Here is a 26,319-nt window from a genome sequence, read left to right as displayed (position 1 = left end):
GATCTTAGTGCATCCTAGGTACATAAAAAGCAGATCGCTGCCAAGCACACGTTCATATCACCAACAATGTGCTTCCTGCAAAACAACAAAACAAAAAAAACATTTTCTCACATTTACTTCAACCGTTTATTAATGACTCACCTTGTTACATCTAAATGCTGTTATTAGGATTCATGAAATGTATCTCAATCCCTGTGTCATTTACAATATAACAACTGTTCTGTCATTACAATGAGCCCCGGCTCCTCGAGCCAGATTGAGTAAGAAAAGAACAGAGAGTGTACATTTTTGGACTTGCCGATATCAATATGTATAAAGGATCACCACTGTCACAATAACAATGATAACAATGTTGAGGACGTCCAGCATAAATGTTATTTCTACAACACATTTAATTAGTCTGCATGAAATGAGCTTGTATCATGCAGTTTTAGGAATTGTAGGTGACTAAAAAGTGACCCAACCAAGAGTTATACTAATTTTAAGTATAAATCTATTGACATAAACCATAGCTAAAAATGTATGTTTCAAACTCTAGGTCACTGAAATGTTCTGTTGTTCTTGAGAGAGACGGTGTGCTTAAAATTGCTTATAACAGACTTGTCATAATAATATAATATACAATACGGCTGATTGTTTTTCGGTGTTATGCTGAGATGATGCGTCCTACCCAACTAAACGGCGCGCGCCGTCGCTAAAAGTGCACGCCGTGGTTTGAGTTCCTGACTGAATGCGCCATAATACGACTGACTAAGACTCAGAGCTGCGAATGCAGACAATAGAGAATAAAATGTAAACCGATCCTTGTTTGAAGACGTCTCTGTGGGCCTCTTGTGCCTAATTGCCCAACAGTTAATATGTGAAGAGCCACCCCTTGAAACAAGACAGCTCTTGCTCTGACAATCCCAATAAGCTTGCTTGTCTCACTTCTGTTCCGCCCCAGCGGAGTCACCGTGGAGTTCATGTGCCACGCAGCATTTAATCAACCGGGAGAAGGAGTGACACAGAACTGTGATCATGCAAATGCAACTGCATGAAAAATTCAAGAACCAAATGACAAGCCCTGGTGTGCCGACGCCGTCAGAGGAAGGAAGAGAGGCACGTCCCCGGGAAAAACATGACACTCCATGGAGGATTGTGAAAGCACAGTCTGCGCCCGACGCCTCAGGTAAGCGGGGATATTGTCTGCATTAATGCGGCCCAGCTTTGATGCTGAGGGAGGAAAGAACCTGAGAACTGCGGGAGGTGACAAAGGATACTAAAGAGACTCAGGTCCCCTGCTTTAAAGGAACATTGATTGTACAAAAGCCAGTTGGGATGTCAAACCTGCGCAGTGTTTAGCAGAACATCGCCCCCGCTGCATAGAAATGAGACAGGCCGCAACATGTGCGCCTTTGATAACAGTCACTTTGTCGTGAGGCTGATGACTCTATTTGTGGGAGGATTTTTTAAAACTTTTGAATTTGAAATTGGCTGTGACAAATCTTTGAAATTGTCCATTAAATTTGTGCTTAATCGCTGGCATTCTGTTTGTACACATTTCTATTCAAGCGATGCCCTGAGGGAGGGTATCATGTCTTTCACTAGAGTCAGTGGGAGAATTTTCAGCCCCTATTGACCTCAAGCATGAGCCATCCTCATGCTGAATCCTGTGAGACCTTGGACCGCCTTACAAAACCCCAGGACAGAGAAACCATTGATTACCAGTCTTCTTTTTTTTCCAGCCCTCAGACACACTATCTGTGCACCTAAATCGGACGAGTCTAGTTCAAAACCTTCCCTCATCCCGAACCTTACACTCTGTCTTTGCCATCATGTGCATTCCTGAAAGCATGTGATGTCGCTGACCTTGCATAAGCCCCCCCTCCCCACCCCCCTTTTCCCCCTCCCCCTCCCACACCCCCACCACCACCACATGCTGTGTGCACAAGCCCCCTTGTTTGTGTCCTAACCCTCGCACCAATGAGACGGTGTGGACCTCTGTTTGACTCCCATCTGATGACCTTCTGGTCCTATCCTCAACAGACCAGAGCTCTCATAAAGGAGGAATTGATCCACACAAGACTTACCTCTCAGAGTCAGCAGCGTACATGTGTGTGTGTGTGTGTGTGTGTCCACAGTGCCATGAAGCTCACTCTGGGCTCACCCAACTGGCGTGCCATCCCAGTCCGGGTTAGCTCCCGCAGGACGTGTGGGAACAAGGAGCGAGGCTATTTTCCTGGGGCTTCCACTAGAGAGCTTGTCCTTTACTTGGAGACGGGGTAAATTAAGGTGGTGAGGTTGTATTTAGGTTCATATTTCCCTTGTGTATGGCAGAGGAGGCCAAGGACATGGGACATTGATCTCCCTGAGTAAATGTTGTCCAGTCGGAAAAGAACTTTTAGATGAGAAAAGTATTCGTCATAGTTCCACCACCTGTGATTCCTTCTCTGGGAGTTTGGAGAACTGTTTTTAGACAGTTGTATTAACTCTTGATCTTCTTTCATTATCAAATATGTCACTTGAATGACCAATATTGCTGTTTTGCAGTTTTTTGTTGGTTGTCCCAATTTAGGGTAAAAAAAATGTGGGTTGGTGCTTTTAAGAAGCCTACAGAGGCCAATTTGTGATTTTGGGACCATGAAAATAAACTTGGCTTGACGTGATGACATAACGTAACAAAACAAGAAAGTACCAAGTAAGAACGTGTCTTATATTTACATAGGATCAGAAATATCACATCACTAGTTGTAATCAAGAAACCAACTCCAAGCCGTCAAATGAGCAATGACCAAGCCTCAACGGTTCTTAGTGATGGTTAAACTGACCTTTCTGGATCTGTCTATGCTTTAGTAGTGACTGGAAGTTAATGAACAGATGGACCTCTGTGGACGTGATGGATCCGCGAGTGCGGTGTCCACTCTGCTGATGGACCAAAGCAAGTCCAATAGCTCATTATCAGTGGTCCCACTGGATAATTAGTGAACAGTGGGATTCTGTCACATGAACAAATTAACATGTAGTCTCCTTTTCTATCAAGTGGCCTTTACCTGTTAGTACCCATTTGATGGTTCTCGATATATTCAGAGTATTTTCATAACAGCTAACAGATATTTACAATCAAACAATAAATGAAGTAATCGGGCCTCAGCCGATGATGAAGACGCTCTACCTTTGTGTGCGTTGTGAGCCGAGACTCTTGGTGGTTTGTTTACATGGCGCTCTTATCTCTGATGATCCCGCTGTGTGCTTACAGAAGAGCCGCGCGCACCCTTAAGCTTCCCTCAGTTGAACGCAGTCCATAACTGTCACAAACATGCTATTGCACATCTTGCATATGCAACATTTTTTTTTATCTGATAGATCGGAAACAGCAAAGAAAAGAAGGGCGGCGTTTTCCTTTGCCGAGCAGTTCATGTCGTATTACTCATCCACAGCCTCTGTTGTCTAATAAACACTGCTGAGTAAAAAAATACACTTAGTGAGTCAAATCAAAGCAGCATCAAAAGCATTTGAAGTTGACGTGAAATGATTCAAACAATCCTTTAAGGGCCCTTTGTTCCGCTGCTCACATAAGTATGTACTATCTCCTTAAATTAGCAATGTGAGCCATCCGACAAACACGCACATGGTCCTCCTTCTCCCACGGCCTTGGCCAAGGAATGAATATGCATATCCTGGGACCTCAGTAGCTTGTTACCCTGGAATGAATTCTACACAAGCCTAATCCCTGATCTATTATTTACCCCTTGACCAAACATGCAAGTGGGGCTTCCAGGCGCTTGACTGGGATCCTGCTTCCTCTCTCACCCCGGTGGAGGAGTCAGGAGCTGAGAAGGACCGTAATGTCTCTCTTTCTGCGCCACTCGCTCCTTCAAATCCTCACTCTCGAGATGCCTCAGTCAAATGTTGAGCAAATCCTCATAAAACACACGCGCACATACAAACACACAGACAATGAAACTTTAATGCGCGCGCCTCTCCATCGGAGGAATATGAGGGCATAACGTAGTGTCACATCCCTGCAGTGCGCAGGGAAACCATCAACTATTTCCAACTTCCTAAAACACGTGGGGGTGCGTGCGCTTTCAGCGTGCGCGTCTTTCCTAGCGAGCGGGCAGAGAAAGTGAAAAAAAAGGGAAAGTTGACATTAAGTGCAACTTTTAGCTCCGAGAAGTTAACGCAGGATTTCAAAAATAGCGGGAAAATGAAATAAAACAACTTGTGTTTGTTTTGCACCGGGCCATTTACTGCATTTGACAGTTTTTTTAAAGTTTAAATTGTATAAATTAGAGATTATTTGGACCACATTTTATCGCTGAATCCTCGCCGCTCTTCAAGTGTTGCTATGCGCCGCAAAAACGCGCGTCTCCGTGCCCGAGTTCTCATCTCGGGGGGCTGTGGATTATTTGCACACATTTCTGTCGCACAAAGATGTTACTCTTCCTCCAAGACACGACCTCGTAAATCAGCTCATCGGGGCCCGGGAGCTGTGCGGACCCACAGTCGCTCGGGTTACAGTCACGCACGGCGTGTAAAACGCCGGTCCGAGCGCGCAGCAGCCACCTTCTCTCCAAAAGCCCCCGACGGTCCGCTGCTCTCCGCCGCGCGCCGCGCTGACTCCGCAGAAGGAACCATCGGGGGAGTGAAGGAAGGCGTTTTCTTTTTTCTTTTTTTTTTTGTTGTTGCGTTTTTCTCTCAAAGTAGGAGAAGAAGTTACAACAGAACTTCTGCTTGTCAGCGACCCGTGTCTGTGTTTGACTTGTTTAGTTTACGGGTTTTTTGGGGGGGAGGAAGGAGAGGTGGGGAACGAGTGTCGCGGTCGTGCGTTTCGTCGCCGTTGGAGCAGCGCGTCTTGACGCGCGGTTTGTTTCTCGGTGAAGAATCTCGGGATAAAAAAAAGAGAAGAGCTGAAGGTTTTCCAGTGTTATGTACAAAAAAAAAGACTGTCCTTAAGCGTCGGTGAGACGCTTGTGAGAGGAACACCGACGTTGATTCACCTCAGCGCGCTTGCAGTACTGAAGAGGAGAAGGTTCCCCACTTGAGGGCGAAATCAGACTTTTTTGAGGACGCCAAGTTTTGAAAAGTGCCAGAAGTCGCGAGGTCTGTCAGTTACAGCATGCAACAATGGTAAATATGTTTTACACTACTGGTGCTCGCTTCATTTATGAATGTGAAACATGTCGCATTATGGAATTGGTATAACTCCTTTTTTTTTTTACAACTTCTCTGCTGGTCTGTCATCTGCACTCAATGGACCAGCAAGAGAGTTAAACAAGTCATATGAGCATTCTATTTCCCACACTGGTCTCTTGCAGATATCCTACTGGCTGGATATGTTTATATACTTCGATTTAAAAGTAACACTGTTTTGTGCTTGTTGTGATCTTTTTTGTCCCTTACTTTTTGTCTTAGACGATCATTAGTAATCATTACAGCATTTTGAAGCACATATGGCCATAATCATAAATAGGATCTAAAATCTGTAACATTCGGAGTAATTAGTCATTCGATGCTACCTGTATTTGGGCCTTCACAAGTAAAAACGCACACAAACCACTGAATGCAGTTGCATTGAATTGCAATGTTTTGAGATAGCAAGCAAACATAAACAGGGGCTGATGGAAATGCGTTTGTATGTTTACTTAAACAAATGTTAGCAGACTTCATTTCATAGCTGGCAGTAACAGTTCTCAAGTTATTTTTTGGGCCTAAAATCCCCCTGCTGAAAAACCTGCCTTACCAACAGCACTGCATGCTATTTTTTATTGATTTCCTGAAATATTCAACGTCTTTTTTTCAGGTGATGTTTGGTCCGTATCTTATAAAGAAACAGGCGTGTTTGACTGTGTTCGATGTCAGTGAAAATAAAAGCTTAGGCTCATTTAAATCGCTGCCTTTTACACCAAAGTCTGACTGACTTGTGTCAGTGGTCCCTGTGGGTCCCTGTGGGTCCCTGTGGGTCCCTGTGGGTCCCTGTGGGTCCATGTGCTACGGCGCCTTCCAAGGAAACTCCAAGGTTTCCCAGGTTGGCCAAAAGCGACGGTTGAAACACAAACAGAAATACATACGCATTTCATCTCTGCCGAAGACAGTAGAGTGTGGACATATCTGAAGCCTTCGGGAGACAGGGAAAGACGAGTAGAATGAAAAGGGACTCCAAGAAAGAGATTGAGACGCACAGACCTAGTAAAAAGCTCCTTGACTCTTAAGTCAGGGAGATGTGTGTGAGATATATGTTTAGCGGAGTCATTTGGCCTGGTTTGACTGCGTCAGGGATGTTTCATGAGCCTGAGCTGGTGCTGCGACTACACGGAAGAATGCCAATTCACATTCCTGGAGTGTTATTTCATTATTTTCATCTCCATGCTGCTGTCTCCCTCCCAGACCAGGCAGGGGTCCGTCCAATTCAAATGTCCGGAAAAGCAAGTATTTGTTTTTACGCGTAAGTGTTTCTGTCTCTCTACACTTATTTGGTTCTCAGAGTTAGTGGCATAAAATAAGTGCTGGTGTGTCGCTGGTGTAAACCAAAAAAGGCGACCGAAAAGGCTGGACAACAATACACCAATTCAAATAATGTAGAAAATGACCAGGCAAATGTCCTCGTTATGCACCGAGTAGACTCTGCATTTAGCGCTGTTACGTGAGGTTAAAGTAAAAGTTAAAGTTGTCAGCGAGGCTGCAGCTAGGTCGTGATTCCTCTGGGTCTGTGGGAATCAGTGTGTGAGTGTGCGTGTGTGTGTGTGTGTGTGTGTGTGTGTGTGTGTGTGTGTGTGTGTGTGTGATGGGAGTTACGGTCCAATAATCTGCTGGACAGGTAGGCCTGTGACGCCCCCCTTAGAGAGGCTGCTAATGAAGAGAAAGGCTGCTTAGTGGTGCTCCGCTCTGACCCCAGCACCCCTCTCTGTCCCCCCTGCTGGCTTCCTCTGATTACTGCTCACATCGAGGACTCTTTCTTCCTCGTCTTCCTCTTCTCCCTCTACTCCGTCCTCTCAATTTCCCCTGATGTTCTTACTTTCTCGCTCCCTCCCTCTTTATTTGAAAAGAATGGCCTCTGAGTGTATAAAAGAACTACTGATATTCCCTGTTTTTTTGTTACTATTTTGTGTTGATATTTATTCCCATATTTTTTGTGATTAATCAAAGAAGATAATCACCACTTGACCTTCCTGCTCACACCCATTTTCTGTGCAATTTTAGTCTTGACGAAGCTGCACTCTAATGTAAAAAGCTTGGGTCAAAGGTGAAAGGAAATATGTGCAAGTGCATTGCAGGAGGAAAAAACAAGTAAACAAAAAATATTTTAGATGAACGGAAAACTTTCATTCACGCAGCAGGAATTCAGCCTTAAGAACATCAAAGCAACATTCCTGCTTTATTTATCCTGGAGTGGGTCATTGCGACACCTCTGCTCCTCTTCATCTGTCCTCAGCCCCAATAATATCTCCAGTGACTGATAGTGTGTGTTGGCAGTGACAGAAAAAGTAATATTTTGCAAGAGGGAGTGGGGTCATCTACCTTGTGGTGACTTGAGATGGAAATCTTTGACCGAGATCCTGTAACCGAAGCTGCAGGCCGTAGCGACTAAACAGAGACACTGTGAGATCTTCAGCCAAATTGGATGGCAGGAGTCCTAATTTAATAGAGAGCACAGTGTGAGGCATACTTGATTTAAAACAATATACATGAAGCAGACATCATTATATTTTTGTACCTCGGCAAACAAAGTAAATAACTAAATCTTAACACATCACGCTGATGAAAGGTCTCCGGTTTCTTCTGAATACATTATGAAATTTGGTCTGTTCCTGTGATTCTTAAGTTAAAATAAGACATAGAATGCAGGACAAGGAGAAGAGGTAAAGACCAGGGGTTAACAGCTGTTATGACATGGATATGTAAGATGTGCTTAGTCCTGTACAATCAGACAGATGGATATCTCTGTTTTTCTATCTGCTACACTATAGCATTTTATCTACGTTGTGAATATAGATAACTCTTGGAAAAAGCCAAATGGATGAGATTAAAACCAGGCTCAGTGCTACAAGCTGTGTTTGAACTGTAAGCGGATACTTGCACTTACATGTGTTACATTTTTTGCGTCATTTCTTTTTTGTTCAGGCTTCATTTCACATGCTAATCCAAACACTATCAGACTCTTTAAGGAAGGCATCAGGAGAACTTTGGTCTTCGTTCATGAACACACCCAGTGTGTGCAGAAGCCACACACTCCCTCCGTCTTTGTTTGTTTAAAGTGAGAAATGATAGAACAGATTTTTTTGCACAGCTCAGCTTTTAGAAAATACACCCACTGTTTTTCCATCCACCCAGACATGGTCATGATTCTTACATTTTACGGTATAATTTGGGGTGGCCCTAATTGATTTTGTCCAGAACTAATTAATGACAACTGTGTAAAATAAACACTTCAGTGTCACTGGGTGGCAACTGAAGTTACATTTCAGTCGTAATCCATATGTTCTTCAGCCGCGTCGACGCGATAGAAATACCAGAGACGCTGGAATTGTGTGACGAACAGGAGTGTATTTGTAACCAAATGGCTCAGTTGGGAGGTATAGAGTTATGTGGTATTATTTATATTTTATAGCTCCCTCCTGCACTGACTGCACTCCAGAATAAAGTTGTTCGATTTTGGTTCCCCCGAAAAGCGAGTGAGAAAATCTGGAATTTCACTTGTCGATGGAAACTCCAGATGCCACTTTGTTTCTTGCTTTCTTCTTGTATTTTTTATTTTCCTGTTGAGTCTCATTTTTTTGCTCTCAGATAAAAAAAAGACACCTAAATGCTGCTGTTTCAGTGCGTTATGCCACATGCGTGGGTGTTTGTTTGCAGGCTTCTTCCAGTCCGTGGGTGTGTGCATTAGTGGCCCATGCCTCAGTGACTCAAACGGCAAGGCAAGATCTCCTCAGGCCATACAGAGTGATTTGATTAAAAGAGAATAATTTGCCCTAAAGGTGTCTTTTTTCTCTGAAGAATCTGGTGGAAGAAATCTGATATGACAAGATAAGTGGTGGCTCATGAAAAATTCCTGAGGACTGAGACGTAGCATGTTGTCTTTGGATTTATTGCCCTGAGTGTCTAGTTCTTTGCTGGTAACTGTGCCTGACAATGTTATTTTTACCTGAGTAGTCTTTGATTCCTGAGGTTCTCTTTCCCGATTTCTCTCATTTAAAACCTGTTAATATACTGTCCAAAGACAGGACCAAGTACCTTTCACCTTTCAATCCAGACATTTACTTCTTTGGGCTTCTTTCACAGAACACCAACGTACTCTTTAATGGTATGGTGCCACATAAGGCAAGACAAGGCAATTCTATTTGTACATTTCAGCAACAGAGTGCTTCACATAAACCCATTCAAAACATCCAAACATAAATCGAGGAGATTTACAAAGAAATACACATCATTTGTGTTGTGCGACCCCCCAAAATGTCCCAGTTGAATTTCCGTGTGTTGTGGCTGTGTTGGGACTCATCCCTAATCCCCAATAGGATTTCATAAATATGTCAAACAAGAGCAATGCAAAACTATATTATATATTTCAAATACAACATGTTCGTAGCATGTGTCCTATTTGATTTCCACAGGAAAGAAAACCTTGTAAAATGTTTGGATTAGTAAAAAATTAAGAGAAACGGAGCAGAATTCAATATAAATGACCAAAGGTCGATTAGAGCCACTCTCCAAAATCCTCATGGAGGACATTGGAAATTCATGGAAAGTACCAAAGGTTTGAGGTATTTACTCTTTAATGTTGTTAGAAACGGAACAGATAACTATAATTCCAGTGTATAATAACTTTGTAATCAATCTCCAGCCTCCGTCACACCTAATATATTCAATTCTGAAGGTTTATTTTGCTGTAAAAGGCCTAATCTATTTTTTGTTTGTCTTTATCCAAGCCAAACGTGGCTGCAGTCAAAAATTCAGAGGACATACGCTTAGTAAAGAAGTAAATTTCTATCACATATTCAAGTGCTCAGTTATTCGCGTAGTTTCTGGTTGATCATTCTAGTGCTCTTAATTCATCTGCATCCTGCAGGTACAATTTTCAGTTGTTGATCCGATGAACAGATTTGCTCCTATTTTAACCAACACGCCTTTTTCATCACGCAGAGTAACGACCTGCTTTTTTACTTGGGTTAACTGTGTGTTGATGAGTAGCTTCCTCTGTATGAAGATGTCGGGTCTATACGGAAAAGTTGTCACCTTGGTTTTTCAATACTTGACTTTCAGTTTTACCTGACAATCAGTGTTATTTGAATACACTGAATGTGAATCAGGCACACTTTTAAACATTGTAGGCTGAGTGTATAATGTAGCCTCTATAAGCCAGTTTAAATACATTGTGGTCTCTTTACACTCGAATGAATGATGCCGTTGACCGGATATAACTCTTTAAAGTTTGGTGAAGGATGTCAGTTCATTGTGCAGGTGTTCAATTATATTGTGAACATTTTCCTGTATTCAAATTCCCAGTGGAATCTCAGCGGGTAACAATGAGACTGTGCTCCGACCAGCAACAGTCGTTTCCGAAAACCCTCTTATATGACGTTCACAAAGCTCTCTCGTGGACACATGGCATTTGTTTGTGGCAAGAAAAGTTGGCTGTAGTGCATCGCCATTAGAGATGCCATTAAAGATTGCTGCTAGCACCCTTGTTTTCCAGGAGACAGTTATCATTGGTTTTAATGGGTTTCATAGGCCTTTACAGCATCATGGTAATGGGCAGGAAACAATGTGGGCCCCCTACCTTTTATGAGGTATTCATTTTTACCTAAAACACAATCTTTAACCGTAAACCTGCAGTGCAGGATTGTTTTCTTTCCTCTCCGACAGTGAGAGTAATTCTAAAAGAGATGGTGGCACGTGCTTATGACACTAGCCAGAAGGTTAGCTCGCCGCATCTCGCCCGCCCATTGCTTCTTCCTTCAAATCTTCCCATTCACGTTTTTAAACAAGCGCTGAACTTTTATTACCAGCTAGATCGTTTGTCCCTTCCCTTCTTTTAACGCTTTCACCATGTGAAAGCCACGCCAGTAGAGATCCGATTGTCCTCGCCGTCCAACGCTTTAAAAAAAATGGAATCATCCAATCCAGAGACATTTTTGGGACGCTCCCCATTGGTTCTGCCACACTCCGCTCTCATTCTCCTTCCTGACCCCAACAGCTTTTGCTGGATTACATGAAATGCATCTTCTATAGTGGGCCTACGCGAGTAAGGTACCACGGAGGTTCGTTTTTATGATAAATTATCAAAACTCCAGCTTCAACGCAGGTACTCGTTGCGACGCCAGAACCGTTGTTCATTCTAACAGTTCTGGAAGGCAATGGAAAATAATGCCACCATGCTGATAGAGCTGTTAGGTCAGATACAATCTGCAAACTTTATGCACTTACTGAAAGTCAGGGGTGTCGGCCCTTAAGGCCACATTTTCAACAGTGGAAGCTAAGCAGCCACCCACAGCCATTACACAGCCGCTAAGCACTCAAGGCAGTGAGCATCTACATTGATTTTGTTTGTAGTGGGTCTTGACCTCATGGTTTCGTCGGAACACGTACTTACTCTCTAGAACAGATCGGATACAATCTCATAGAAGCCCCCTTCAGTCTGATGCCTCATTAAGCCTCAACTTAACATTTTCATCTCTTTCTTTATCTCAACCAACGTCACAATCTCCACGCAATGTGCACAGTAAATTGTGCATACCTGCATCTATTGAACTTCACACAACCATGAACCTGGTTGAAATGTTAGAAGTCCTATCCTGTGATTTCTGGTGACAAAGTTGCTGTTCACACTGATAATCACAGTAATTAGGCCGTCTAAGGATGATGGGCTTAAGTGTCTTCTTTCCATCCTTAGTTCCACTTTTCTTGTTTGGAGGGGAAACTCAACCGTGTGAAGGGCACATCTGTTTACGTGTGTGTCGATCCCCGTGCGCGTGAGATTGTGTCCGTGTGCTTTCACATGCAGTCGTGGCGGCTGTGTGTGCTTTCTGGGGGGTGGGGGGTGGGAGGGGGGGGGACCTGCTGACAGGTAGCGTGTGTCAGGAGGGGGACATTGGCGCTTTTGAGACGGACACAAGAGACGAGCCTCAGAGAGGGGAAGAGAGAAAGAGGCCCTCTTTCATGTGACTCTGCATTCCACCAAGGCACAGGCAGAGAGAGGCACAAGACGAGACATGCGTCCCCTCCTCCCTCCCCCCCATCGTCACTCCCTCTGCCTCCTCCCCCGCTGCAACCGCTCACCCGCCCTCCCCTCCCCATCCAGCCTCCACCCTTTCTCTCTGCCAGTGACCTTAACATTTATCAGAAAAAAAAAAAAAAAACATGCTGGAATTCCTCTTGAGCATCTGTGTCCTGGCGGGAGAGTCAGACCAACACACACATACGTGACGCACTTGAATGTGCACAGCCGCCCTGTCGCAGACCGATCTGTTTGGAATACTGCGGCGCTGTGGTGGGGCCGTCCTTGTGGTTCCCCGAGCTAAAGGAGGCCGAGCCTTCGAGAGACACGGACACATGCGCGCACACACATTCTCTCCTCCGTCTTGTTTCTTTATTGTACCTCCTGTCACTTAGTCCTATTCATTTAACCTTTCATTACAGCCGGCAGACAGCCCTGTGTGTGTCTGCACAGCTTCAGGAACAATGCCAGAAAAGCCCCACTGTCACAGTTATTAGATTCCTCTGGCCCCCCCTTTACCCCGGCAACTCAATATCAAGAGAGGGAGAGCGGAAGAGGGGAAAGGCGGGATGAGGGACAAGGGGGGTAAAAAGAGAGGGGAAAAAGGGGGTGACATGGTTGACTCTGCGCAGCGTGCAACTCCCACGGTGTAGGATCCTTTTCGACTCGTCAAGGACGTATGCCACATGTTGATAGCAGACAGCGGGAATGTTGACCGCCGCGGCGGAGAGAGACAGAGAGGAGAGGACAAGTGCGGAGCGGCCGTCTTGTTGTGAGGCAGGCAGCAACCCGGAGGAGTCGCACTGAAAGCACAAACACTCGGAAGGAGCTGAAGGAAATTTCACTGGTGATTTCATCTGGATTCGCACAGAATCTTATCCGGTGGCACCGATGAGGAGCGTTAAGGATGTCTTTATAGAAATAGCCAATGTTCTAGTCCAGCTCACTTATGTAGGTCATTTTGAAGCCTTAGTATTCCTTTGAGATTGTTTCCTAACCAGCAAAAGGTTTTTTTTACTGTATCTTACAGCAGAATTGTGAAGATGGTGCCGATAGGGAGTGAAAGTCAAAAACAGTGACTAGCATCCTACTGATGAGGTACCAATAACAGTGAGGGGGGGTCTGTGGCTTTCCATCGGGCACCAGGAAACATTTGAAGCATTAGGAGACGGAGCAAATATTCCTAAAACAGAATCGCTTCACGTTTCTGCTCATTTCTGAAGTTTCTAAAGAACAGAAATTCTGCCAGTTCCTCAAGTTATTGATGATATCAAATGTTCAACATTTTCGTAAATTGCAAGATACGTTAAAATAGTGCGGCCTCTCTGGTAACGCTTAGGAAGGACCGGTCCAGGGAAGCTGCAGTAAAGCGTTAGGTCAGTCCAGCCCAGTCAGCAGACACTGACGCTCCTCCGGTAATACATTAGCTGAAATGGATCATGGCCTGGAAAAGAAAGGCATTGGTCACTCTGGCGGGGGGGGCAATGAATCGCTCACCAGTCATTGCAGATTGAGCTTGTGCACGCCCACACACACACACACACACACACACACACACACACTTTCCACGCCTTGAGAAACAGCGGGCCAGAAACATCAACAGTCTGAACTCTAACCATCAGGCAACAGTCTTGATGAAGTCCATCTCTCACTTCTGTCACCCCTCTGCTCCGAACCCTCTCCCCTCCTCTCTCCCCTCCTCTCCCCCCTCCGAGGCCACCGCTCGCTCTGTGTGACGGCCTCTTTATTATCCCCATCCCGTCACTTAGTTAGAGCGGTGACCAGCAGTCTGTCTCCTGTCTGTCCCTCCCGCTCTGCCTCGAGGCTGTCGATCCACCTCTCTGCCCCACGTCTCTCTAATTCTCTGATTGAACCCTCTCTTTCCTCTCCCTGGGCTGTGATTAATGGTGGTGTTGTTTTGTCCAGTTCTCTCGTCCTAAAGCCGCTCCTTCAGGTCAACACCACCCAACCATTTAAGACTGGGAATGGGGAAGGCAGTGAAAGCCTTTTTTTTTGTTCTTGTGCATATTTTTGTGTGTTAAAACCAGGGTTATCCATTTGCCTTGTCTGCTTAAGCAATCATAGTGTGCCTGATTGGTTTTGAAAATGTTTTTCAAAATTCACAATCATTTTGACCTTAAAGCCTGAACTATTTTGTCATTTTGAATAAGTGACAATATTGCGTAATGTTTGCCCTTCATCACCATGGAAATGCACAACGTGGCTTTGATTGTGTTTCTTGTAGCATATTTCAAACTATTTTACAAAGTAATTTCAAAGTTTGGGGTGAAGTAGTTTTCAAAGTCCCCTGAAGAAAAAAAGCTGTACCTATTCAGAAGTTTTAATTATATTTCTAAATAATAATTTTTCTTACTTGTCACCTGTACAGGAATCAAGGTCCTAACACTAAAAACGCATGTAATTCACTTCATACTTGTTTTCTATGTAACAATGGAAGCAATATCTATGATGTAGATGTTGAAGGATGCCCAAGGCCTTCAGCCTGAATGATTCAATACATGTATATTATTCACATTCAACCTTTTTTACATAGCTTGCTCTTACTATAAAGACGCCAGCTGGATATATGCAACCTCAAACCTTGTATGAGTATTCAGCGTCCAGGAATCAGTAAAAAGAACAGATGTAGAGTTAAATTCACGTATATGAAGCTTTTTTGTTTCTTTTTCTGTCTCTGTCTTTGTCCCTGTCTTTGTTTTTGTTTCTTTCTTTTACTCTAGCCCCCAGTCCCTCCCCAGCACGGACCTTGTATTTATTACCCTCTAAGTAATCACTTTGCTTTCCCTTTTGATAGACTGTTATTGCTCTAACTAGCTGAGGTCCCTATAGGTATTTGGAGGCTTTCCAGTTTTATTAGACAAAGGCCTCATTATTCAAGGCCAGCATTAAGACTACCATTAGATCCATTTGCCCCCTAGTCACATGTATCCAGTTGCAGCCAATTCATATTACAGCACACTTAGTATTTACAACACAAACATGCTCATTCCCTCTTGTCAAAGTTAAATATAGACAATATTGCTTTATATTACTTTGTGTGGAGTAGCTGTGAAGATGTCTTCTTCTCTATAAAAGTCTTTGCACACATTACGTGACCAAGTACACACATTTGTTTTTTGAAGTTAGATGTAAACTATAATGATACTACCGATGTTGCGGCTGTTGTGTGCAAAACTCTGCTCTCCGTTTTAGTTTAGCAGAACCCGTGACACCCTACATTTCAGTGTCCACGCTTAGTACTTTGGCGGTTCCACATCTGCCATTTCGGCTTACTTTGGGTAGCAACTGCAAATAAGTTACGTTGAAACTCACGAGGACGGCTACCAGGGAGAACTCCCTTCCCTTCCTGCTTTGGTTTTGCAATGGTCGAGGCACTTCCTCTGTGCCATAAATCACCGCGAGAACACACTCGGTGACGTGCAGAATTTCATAGGAAAAGTTGGGCTTCGTCTAATGCAGGAGGGTTTCACTGTTTTAAAGCCATTACTTTGTGCAACTGGGAACCAAAACCTGGTGTTAAACTGCCACTGGTGCTAAAGTATGAAAGACCAGTATCGATCAGCTGCAAGGTTATTGGTTGTCGAGTGAAGACATCTTGTGTCCGGTCTTTCGATCTATTGTGACCTCCTCTTCAGACAGCCGACATACCCTCTGCCCGGGAGATTCAACAAACAAACAAACAAACTGATGCGCAACTTGTGGCAGAGAGACAAAGAGATTTAAGGCCCCTTGTTTTGATTTCTTCCATTTATTTGTTGCGGCTTTTTTAATTTCTTTGTAGCCACCTGTGTGTCCAATATGATGCCCAAGCCTCCTAATCGATGGCCCTTTATTGGGCTTCTGCGTTTGGTCAAATATCTCATCGTTGTCTGGCCCCTCAGGCAACCACATCCAAACTAATAAGAAATCTCCGGAAGTCTCTCGGGCCGAGTCTACAGATGAAAAAAATGATTAGTGCAGAGATGATATGTATCTGTCTCTGAAACCAGATTTTAAACAAGTTTGCCAAGTTAAAACTAAGGCCCCTCAACAGAGAAGCTGACATGCTGACCGATGAGGAGGATGCTGATTTATGTCCATTGGCTGATTTAATTTGCAAGACTATACTTTCCTCTCCGTTTGGCTCGAAGTTCAAACTCAGTTTTACAATCACATCATAAACGGAGTGTGGATAGCAAAAAAAGAAGTTTCTCACGCAACAGTGAAGCCGACTTCTTCTTCCTTCTAAGTGCTTGTTTCAGATGCCAATAGCTGCTCAGTAATACAGGTGTTCTATTTGCATGTTCATGTCATCAGACAGGGTTGCATGAGTGAAATAATACATTATTCATCGTCTCAGTAAAGGAGTGCATTTACCGGTTGCAATCTAACCAATAGCTTTATCTTATTCGGTTATTTGACAACTGTAACAGTAAACAAAAGTTACAAAACACTTTTCATTTACATAGCCCCAAATAAAAAATTTGCCTTAGAGGACAGTGCGTGTAAGCCATAATTGTGGGTAATCACACTGTGACTCAATCTCTGTGAGATTTAGTGTTTATTAACACGGCAGTCTTAACCTGGATCCAAGCTGCTTTCTACATTCCCAAAAATCTAAAACGTCACTCAATCTTCACTGAAACACGCAAAGAAAGAGGTCTGGCAAAAATGTCCATAGTCCTCACAAATACACAGTATAGAAGCACACACACACACACACACACACACACACACACACACACACACACACACACACACACACACACACACACACACACACACGCAGACACAGACAGGCTCTCAAACACACAGCATGAAATAAAAGGTCTATTTAAAAGTTACTAAACATACACAGAGGGTCAGAGTAAGAGAGGGAGAGATTAGTGCATCAATGTACTACAGTGATGTAACATCTACAGAGCATCAATCTACAGTATATCTACATGATTTATATCTGTCCTGTTGGCACATAGATGAACAGAGCGTGTGTAAGACAGGCAGCGTGTGTGTGTGTGTGTGCGCACAAAGAGAAAGAGAGGAGAAGAAAGAGAGTGCCACTTTGGAGTAAAGCTGTCATTACTCCGGCTGGTGCACTCCCTCATAAATACTGATAATGAGATGTTTTCAACAGGCTAATCATTTGCCAATGTAGAAGTAGGTAATGTGAGAGGAATAATCTTTTTCTCTACTCCTTTCTGGATGTGACACCCCAGATGTGATTTAGCTTGATTCTATTTAGATATCATTAAAGCCTGAAGAGAATAGAAGTTCTCTTTCTCCTCGTGGCAATAAAAGAATAAGGGCAGATGTGAGGAATCTGAACAGCTTGAAGCAAGCAAAAAACACTTAAACATTTCAAGCATAACAAAAAGGTTATGCTCAAAATCGCTCTCTCTCTACTTATTTATTCAGTACATTTCCGTTAATCCATGTTTGTCTGTTTACAAAAACAGCTAATTAATCAATCTGATTGATTAACAAAATACTGATTATTTAAATGTGTTTTGCTGTGAAACAATTTGACCAATGTTTGTCTGTTTCAATAAATTAAAGTCAGTTCATATTCATTTCGACCAATGCATTAGCCCAGTGAATATATCTGCAATTTACACGAAACTGGGGACACGGGAAGACGGCACTTTTTGGAGTCTAAGCTTGCAAATGTATTTTTTAAAAGGGCGTCTGATCTGACGGTGAAGCCACAACATGAGCAGTTGCGTTGCACATGTGTGTTGCAATAAGGTTGTCAGTGGCACCGACGGGTAGCTGCAGTCACATGGGTTGCTCTGGAGTGACTGGTGGAGGTCAGGCATCCCCCTGTAACACGCTGACCATCATGACATTACCCTGAATGACAACCTGTTGTCCCAGTCACGTTGGGGGGTTTGCCGGGTTCGCCTGTTGATGTCGACTTTTTTTTAGTGTCTCTTTGGCTTCCATGCACTGAGGCCAGTGGAGACACCAACCACTTTTGTCACAGAGGTGAAGTATGTTTTCTGGACAAACATTGTCTTCATAAGTCGCATGTGATGTTGCAAAGTTGTTGGTTTATGTGTGAGAGAGCTTCTATCTCATGATTTGCACCTACAGATTCACTGTGCAATGTCCTACAGCAAGTTTGGACGTTTCCCTCTGCAGGAGAGCCATAAGAAGCGCTCTCTGCTCTGGACCCCTGGCTCAGAATGACCTGAGATCTCTGGAGGCCTTCCCAGGATAAAATAAACAAGAACATGCTTTTCAAAAGCAGCCATTGACACTCCACTATATATATATATATATATATATATATATATATATATATATATATATATATATATATATATATATATATATATATATCTCCTATGGGCCATCACTCTAATGGGTGTTCCCTTGGCAGCTCTGAAAGCAATGTACAGCATGTCATCTTCTGCTGGCCATTAACCGGCATCCTTAATCATTTTAATAGTCCCTCCATACCGCATCTCTCCGACTCCACGGCGGTTGGACAAACACTGGTGTCCCCAGTGATATGGCAGAAATACACGGAGGAGCTACTGTGGTTTTCCATGGCCTCGCTGTATATTGTTTACTGGGTCTGCTTGATTGCCCTCTGTCCAAATCAGAGGGTACAGGCGGGCAGGGCAGGGGTCTACAGGGACGCACTGTGTTGTGGACTGTCCCAACGTGCTACGAATATTCACTCAACCCCACGGCTCAGAGGGGCTACGCATCCGTAGCTCAGTAAACACACACACACACACACAGTGGGAGCCATACATTTGTGTACCAGGGACTTTATGGCCATGCATAAATGTCGGGCTGTGCGTTGGAGAGCGTGTGTGGTAGGAAGCCGTGTCTGTCTCCACGTCACAGATGATTACACCCCCCCGTGTGGCTTTGGCTCCTCACAGTGGGAAAACACAGCAGACCCTCCTCGTTGACGTTAGCACATTCAGCTGAGACATAACACAAACCATATGCTATTTGAAATGACACACCAGTCAGATGAAGTGTGATTTATATGTACATCTTTTCCTCCGGGTCTAGCCTTTTGCTTTACTTTGTTTTTTAATAAAAGTTTTTTGTCACCTCTGACCGTTTAGCTTTAGGTTGTACAGCTCATTGCCAGTGGCAGCTACTTCCATCAAAATAGAGAAAAAAAGCAGCTTTTCTCTGTTCTAATCTTCCCCTGCTCTTTTATCTTTAAATCCCTCGCTTTAAACTCATAATTAAGCTAATTAGACACTCTATCTTTGTACAATTGCATCTCATTGGCCAGAGTGAAAAGATTCTTAGAGCAAGGTTACATCTCTGAGTTAGAATTTGATAAATGCTAAAGGCCAAGGCAGTCATTCAAGCTTTAAATACTTTTTGTACCTGGAATGTTTTCCCTTAATCTGCTGTGCTGTTTCAGAGGTTTGTATTTTTTAAGCTTCATGGAATTTATGTTTCACAGTACTGATTTCAGAGCAGGTCTAGTCCTCAAGGTTGCCTCGGCTAACCTTGCAAACCAGGAGGGTAGCTTACCAGAGCAAAGCACAGTGAGTCAAATTTGTCTTTTTCCCTCTTAGAAAAAGATGCTAACGGCAGGATGAAAGTGCGCTTGAACAAAGTGGACTTTTACAGCCATCTGGTTTGCAGTATTTTGTGGGACCAGATAGAAATCGGATTTTGTAGAGATCATCATTTGGCTAATGCAAGTTAAAGGACGGATGTCTTTGAAAAACATATCGGAGCCACGGATGCCTCTACATGGTGATATAACATGACCGAACACGTGCAGTCGCGTGGGAATCACCGCTGACAAAAGCAAGCTAGGATTCCACTTTCTGGGTAAAAGCTTCTCAATTGCGTGGCAGCAACATCACAGCTCCACTCAGCTCCGGCCAGGCCAGGAACAGCCCAGGCAGAGCTTTAAAATCGCCAAAAATATTTTTTTATCTGCTTTTGCAAAAGAAGTTAAAGTTAAAATCACAGGAGAGATAAAGGGGAGTGACACTTCAATTTATTCTATTAAAAGAAAAAGGAAAACGATTTTCTATGATGCTGTCATGTTGTCCTGAATTTGCAGAAACTGAGTGAAATAAGATTTGATTATCCCAGAAAGATGTTAGGGGAATTCAATCTTTATGTTTGTTTGTGCGTGTAGAAGTTTTGACCCTGTCTCTGAGGGTTGCAGGGACTCGATGTTGTTTAGACTCATCTCCCTGCCTCCCCCCCTCCACAGCCTCCCCCCTGGAGACCCGTCTTAGTAGCAATCCCGGCATCCTGTTCACTGCTCCGATGCATCCATATCGCAACTAATGATCATGGGAGTGGACAGCTGTTTAATGCAGTAGTGTCATCACACCGGCTTTCTGATAGCAGCTCCATTGCACTTGACGGGACTCTTGACTGCATCTGGTGCACACGAGCCCCCCCCTTCCCCCCACATCTTGCAGTTTGACTAAAGTGGTTAAGGAACACCTCGTAAAGGTGTATTAGATGTGTCCCATATCACAGTTGCAGTGATTACAAGACGTATCATATGAAGTGTATGATTACAGGCGGGGTCCTTAGCGTTTGTCACTGCTCATAACACTATCAAATTTCAAAGCGTTGCTCTCGATTGCATTTCTAATCATATTAGACAACAGGCAGACCTTTTCTGTTTAACATTCCACAATCAGGAATGGGAATTCTTGACAAAAACATGTGCTGCAGCTACTCCCCGTTTCTTTCCCCCCCCCTGCCTGACACGCTCACGGTTTGGTGACTGCTTGGCGACCCATCGTGCACCAGAGGGGTGCCCCCTCGGCCAGCACTGGTCACCTGATAGCAGTATATGCAGTTATCCAATCATGCGCTCTCTCTCTCTCTCTCTCTCACACTCCGCTGGAGCGCTCCTGTCCGGTGCAGCTAAAATAACAGCAGAGCAGTTGGAATAATACAAGTTTGCTTAGAGTGAGAGAAGAAAGGTGCACCCGCTCAAGGTGAACATGCAGGGTGTTCGCGATTGTTTCCCCACTTGCATGTGTGTGGGTGTAAAATCGTTTTGGTTTCCTAGACTTACATTAAAGGACAATTCACTCAAATCACAAAAAAAAGAGCATTGTGTACTTTTTCGGTATTTGACTCAAAACTTCAAACCAATCAGAGTGTTTTTAAAGTTGTGAGATATCTGCTGCCACCCCGAAAGAATCCCATTAAACTACTGATAGTGTGAGCATATCAGGCACACCATCTCTGAAAAGATATTCTACTGCTGGATCTTTTTCTTTATGTACTTTTTCTGTGGTTTGAGCCTCACGGTAAAGTTCCATTCAGCTCCGCTGTGTTGGGATAGTGGCAAACATTTCAAATCTTAAAAACCTGCGCAAATACAACCACAAACATCCACATAGCTGCATATTCTCAGAGGTAAATGAGAAAGTGTATGCATGTTTTACTGTAATTTAAGGGAACCCACTCTGTCAGTGACCGAATGCTAGAGATTATGTGTACTTATGACCACCGCAACTCCTCACTCATCCCGCTTCCCTGTCCGTCTCTCGTTCTTTGCTGCCTGTATCTTTCCCTCTCGTTCCTTTCCCTTCTCTCCGTCTCTCCTCCTCCCATCCTCCCTTCTTGCAGTTCATATTTCAGTTTGCTCCCAGGAGCTCGCAGGTCTGTGCCAGACGGAAATTCGCTGAGGCTGCAGGAGCCCCCTCGGAGGCCACATGGAGGAGGGACAGGAGGGGAACAATTAGGCCCAGTCCTTCCTAGCTATCCCTCCCTCCCCATGTACTTTTTTTTTTCTCCCTTTCACCCCTTCTTATTTTCCTCTTTCTCCCTTACTCTCGTTTCCTCTCTCCCCCGTCTCCCTCTGTCTCCTCTGCAGCCAGCCTGCCAGGCTACACAGGTCCTCAGGGTGACTTGCTCTTGGCTCTCGTCCCTCAGCACAGAGCCCTCTCCTTTCCTCCTTCATCCACCGCCCCCCCCCTCCACTCCTGACAACTCCTCCTCCTCTTGCTCCTGTCCTCTCTCCACTCTCCTCCTTCCTCCTCCAGGACTCTCCCGGGGGGGAAGACGGTGAGGCCATCCAGTCCCGAGCTGTCCATCAGCGAGGGTGTTTACTTGCAGCGTGACAGGCCGACACATCTGGAGCGCATATTCACCAGTGTTCACACTTTTTTCTCCCCCTCACTCTTTGACGGCCCTCTGTGTACCCCAATGCTGGGAGCATTCCTTCCGCTCATTTCAGGGCCCATTGTCGTCGTTTTGGCGAGCCCACCTCTAACTCTAGTACGCTCGCTAAACACACACACACACACACATGGAGAGATTTGTTTAAGTTCATTTTCCCCCTCTTTCTTTCCCCCCTCCAGTGGTTTTTCTGTTGCATGACAGAAATTGGAGTTAACCATCAGCAGGGGTGGGCTGAGCATGTAGGCAGAGCAGTGATGGGGGCAAAAGTCCGCTTTCTCTCATCCACTTCTCCCTCTCCCTCTATCTGTATCCCAATCTCTTTGGCTGTTCCCCCCTTTGCTCTTTTTTCAGTGAGGGAAAACTAATTACAGCAGCTCCTCAGCTTCTTTCTTTGAAACCCATGACTACTGGTCTAATGAAGTGACACTCTTTTTTTTTCATCCTGGTGTCTCTCTCCCCCCTTGCTCACTCACCCCCCTTACCCTGCATCCCAGCCACCTACCCAGCCTGTCTGTTTTCCCAACATTCCTGTGCTGGTGTGTGACTGTGATGGCTTGTCATCTCGCAGGAATGTCCCGCTCTCCCACCTCGTCCCCCCGATTTGGCGTGAAGCATTTGCTCCTGGTTTCCGACCCTGCACATGTACGCACAAAGACACGCACGCACAGGCACACACTTGAAATGCTAGCCTAAAGAAAAAAAGAAAAAGATTGTGTTCATGCAGATGGTGTCCATTGGGCTGCATACCTACCGCTGGCGTACGGCCACAACAAGCACAGCCACTCTCAGATAGTCCCCAGCTTGTTTTTCGACTGTAGAAAGTGTTCACTCAAGTTATTTTATCTTATGGTGCCGGTGGTGAAAAGGGCCATTTACTCTCTATGGTAAACCCGAGGAATTCTTTTGATTATGTAAAGGACCAAATATGGTCTACCAGGCTGGTTTCATGCAGTTTAATATTTGTAAAATAAACTGGATCCCCCAAAACAAAATTTGCAGCTCATAAACGGAGGTTTGCAACACAATGTTCAAAATAACTTGTGGGTAAAATTATTAGCTTGAAGTAGAAAACGATGAATATTCTTTTCATATAAGTCAACACAGAAAACATAATTACAGTTCCACATATATCCTCCCAACAATATATTCTAATGGTTTCTGAAGCACATAACAAGTTTTAGCTCGGAGAGCGACACATAATGACTTTCCTCTAGTCCGGGCATGTTTTATACTCCCGTGTCTACATAGAGGGAGGACTTATCAGAGGCCTAATGGCACAAAGGAACAGGCTACTCAATGACCTGCGGAAGCACTGTTGAAGAAAGGCAATGGAGGAGAATACCCTTAGTGTGTGTTTGTGTGCGTGGGAGTGAGCGTAAGCGACATAGTCTACTGGCTGGCATCCTCCTCTGGAACAAGTCTGGCTCCTTGTAGATCTGGTGGACATGTGTGTGCCTGTGTGGTAAAAATGTATAGGAAAATCTTCAAATTCGTAGTGATACATACGAAAAAAATACGGACTGCAACTGATGACGTCACCCTATTCAAAGTGCACCCCGTAAACACACTTTGTGAAGTCTAACGATGTAAAATAAATGTGTTATGATTGCATTTTTAACGAGAAATCAATGTTAACTGGTAAGAATAGAATACTAACCCTAACCCCCTCAAAAAATCCAACATGGCGGAGAGACGTTCACTCAAGAATCCGCCATGTTCCGCCATGTTGTTTTGGAGATCACGTTGGCTCGTGTGAATGTGTAGGAGATACCAGCAGGCTCTCATGTTTATTCAGCTCAACGCCTGGATGACCAGGACTTATCCACCGTCCTGATTACCCTGCCTGGCCTGCCACCATTAATCCTTCAGAGACCTCAGGCCCCTTAAACAGCCCTATCTATACACACACACACACACACACACACACAAGGAGAAACTAGCACACAAAGACACGCATGCGTGTTTATATATATCTAGAGTTATAGATATATAGACACAGAGTGAGAGAATGTTTGTGTCTATTTTTTTCCTCTCCTGTAAAAAAAGTGTCTTTGTGCGGATGTTTGTGTGTTCTTTTTTGTGTGTGTGCTTGGTCCCTCGTCCCTTTTAATTCTCACTTAATTATGTGTGTGTGTGTTTGTGTGCGTCTGTGTGGGAGAGAAAAAACACGGAGGGTCTTATTTGCGTCTTATTATTTTCTTTATCATCTCTTGCAAGTCTCTGTGAAGGACTCACATAATTATGTTTAATGTTGAGTAAAAAGTGACTGAATTGTAGTTCTTTTCCCATAACAACCATGTTTTTCTGGTAAGGGGCCTGTTGGCGCAAACCGAGTGTGCAAGCATGTGTCTGATATTGTGCGTGAGTGTGTGTTCGTGTGTATTCAGGACACCGGGGTTCTATTCAGTAATAGTCACAGGGCCAAGACATAATATTGACCCTGGCTGTGTTCCCTATTCTGGTTTTGCCCATAATAAATGATGCAGATTAGAAAAGTAGAAACATATTTGGGCAGATAAGTAGCTTTTGGAGCTGCCTCACTATATGCCCATTGAGGCAAGGAGAGGGGCCTCTTTTCTCACTTAGCCGCAATTTTAAAGTATTGCAGTACTCAAGGGCAGAGATGCTGTGTGTGTGTGTGTGTGTGAGGTTTTAACTGTGGTCTGTGTACATTTACAGTAAGCGGGTAGGGAGTGTGTTTGGACTCTGCAGGAATGACGACAGCGTGTGTTGCCAAGTCCCATTTGAATATATACACAGTAGGGAACCCTCTCATTATAAACAGGAGCTCAGGAGATGGGGACAAAACACTGGAAGAGGAATATTGTTAAGTTCACATCTTGAGGTCAAGGAAAACAAAGCTAAAGTTGAATACTGTGTGTGTGTGTGCGCTGGGAGGTTATTTGTGTTAATGCGACCACCCCCCTGACATTCTGAGCGGCCTCCATGAGATGAAACGTCTGTTGACACACACTGTTGTCTTTTTCTGGCATTGTTTGTCTACTTCTACCGTCACACCTCATTCTTGTCTTTTTCTCTTCCATTTATACTGGGCGGGACCACTTGACCACCTGAGCAGACACACACACACACACACACATTGAATTGTCTCCTCGGACTCCTCTGACATCGCTCCCTCCCTCTCTTCCTCCTGTCCCTCTCTTCTCCTTTTTTTTTCCCATAACAAATAACAGCATAGAATTCCCCTTGCTTCTCTCCTGGGGAATTTTCATTACCGCCCTGTCCCCCTGCCCAGAAGGACTCCCCGCCTTGAACTGTTCAACAGCTGTGGTGTGGACACTCTCTTCCCAAAACAGGCCCACTGTTCGACAAACACCCGCCGGACCGAGGGTGGGGACTCTGTGTCAACCTCCCTCGGCTTCTCTTGCATGGAACCCGCCCCATGGTCAACCTCGCATGGGGGCAACGGAGGCCTTGGCGCTGGGCCCCCACCTTCTGACTTTGCAGGAGATTGAGAACAGCTTTCAGGGGGCCTGTGCGCAGCCTGATGTCACTCAGTGCTCGTCGAATACTTTGGACGCCGACGTGCCGGGGAAGCCTTTGGGCCTTGAACAACTGCGTATAATACGCAGCTTTCACCTGGGAGACTGTTGACCACGTCCACGGTCAAAACAAGCCCCTTTTTCATGTATTGTACCGTATTTAGCTTACGTACCTAACCAAGTATTTTGTTACGAGACTCTATCCGAGTTATTTTTTTCCCTTTAAGTAAATCTGAAAACTGAGTAAACATACGTCGGAAGATTATTTTAAAAAGAGACAGACGGTTAAACAGGTAGTCTCTGGCCCCGAGCAAGAGTAAGGCGAAGCGTTGTAATCAAAGTCGATTAGTCATCACATGCTGTGGCGCTCCAAAGTCAAACGCAAAGCGGCTTAAATTAAAACACACGGCATTTGAAAAGATGAAACCTATATGGGAGACGGGTCGCCTCGTATTTGTTTCCGTCGGCTCAGCA

The 26,319-nt window shown here is 44.4% G+C and overlaps 1 protein-coding gene across 3 annotated transcripts in view; it reads left to right on the top strand.

Moving 5' to 3' along the window:
* The first annotated feature begins 920 nt into the window (after nucleotides 1-920).
* bnc2 (basonuclin zinc finger protein 2) overlaps nucleotides 921-26,319 on the top strand; it is a 143,565-nt gene continuing 118,166 nt past the window's right edge. Inside the window, exon 1 of one of the 3 annotated variants that reach the window (XM_078109092.1) lies at nucleotides 921-1,168. Coding sequence is in view for 2 of the 3 variants with exons in the window: in XM_040186827.2 (XP_040042761.2) it covers nucleotides 5,107-5,109 (3 nt within the window). In the remaining variant the exon portion in view is untranslated. Of the gene's footprint in view, nucleotides 1,169-4,072; nucleotides 5,110-26,319 lie in introns of those variants that run through there. The other 2 variants (XM_040186827.2, XM_078109093.1) reach the window with 2 other exon arrangements.

This window comes from Gasterosteus aculeatus, chromosome 9, assembly GCF_964276395.1.
Source record: "Gasterosteus aculeatus chromosome 9, fGasAcu3.hap1.1, whole genome shotgun sequence".
Taxonomy (NCBI): Eukaryota; Metazoa; Chordata; class Actinopteri; order Perciformes; family Gasterosteidae; genus Gasterosteus; species Gasterosteus aculeatus.
This window is presented reverse-complemented; position numbering and strand designations above follow the sequence as displayed.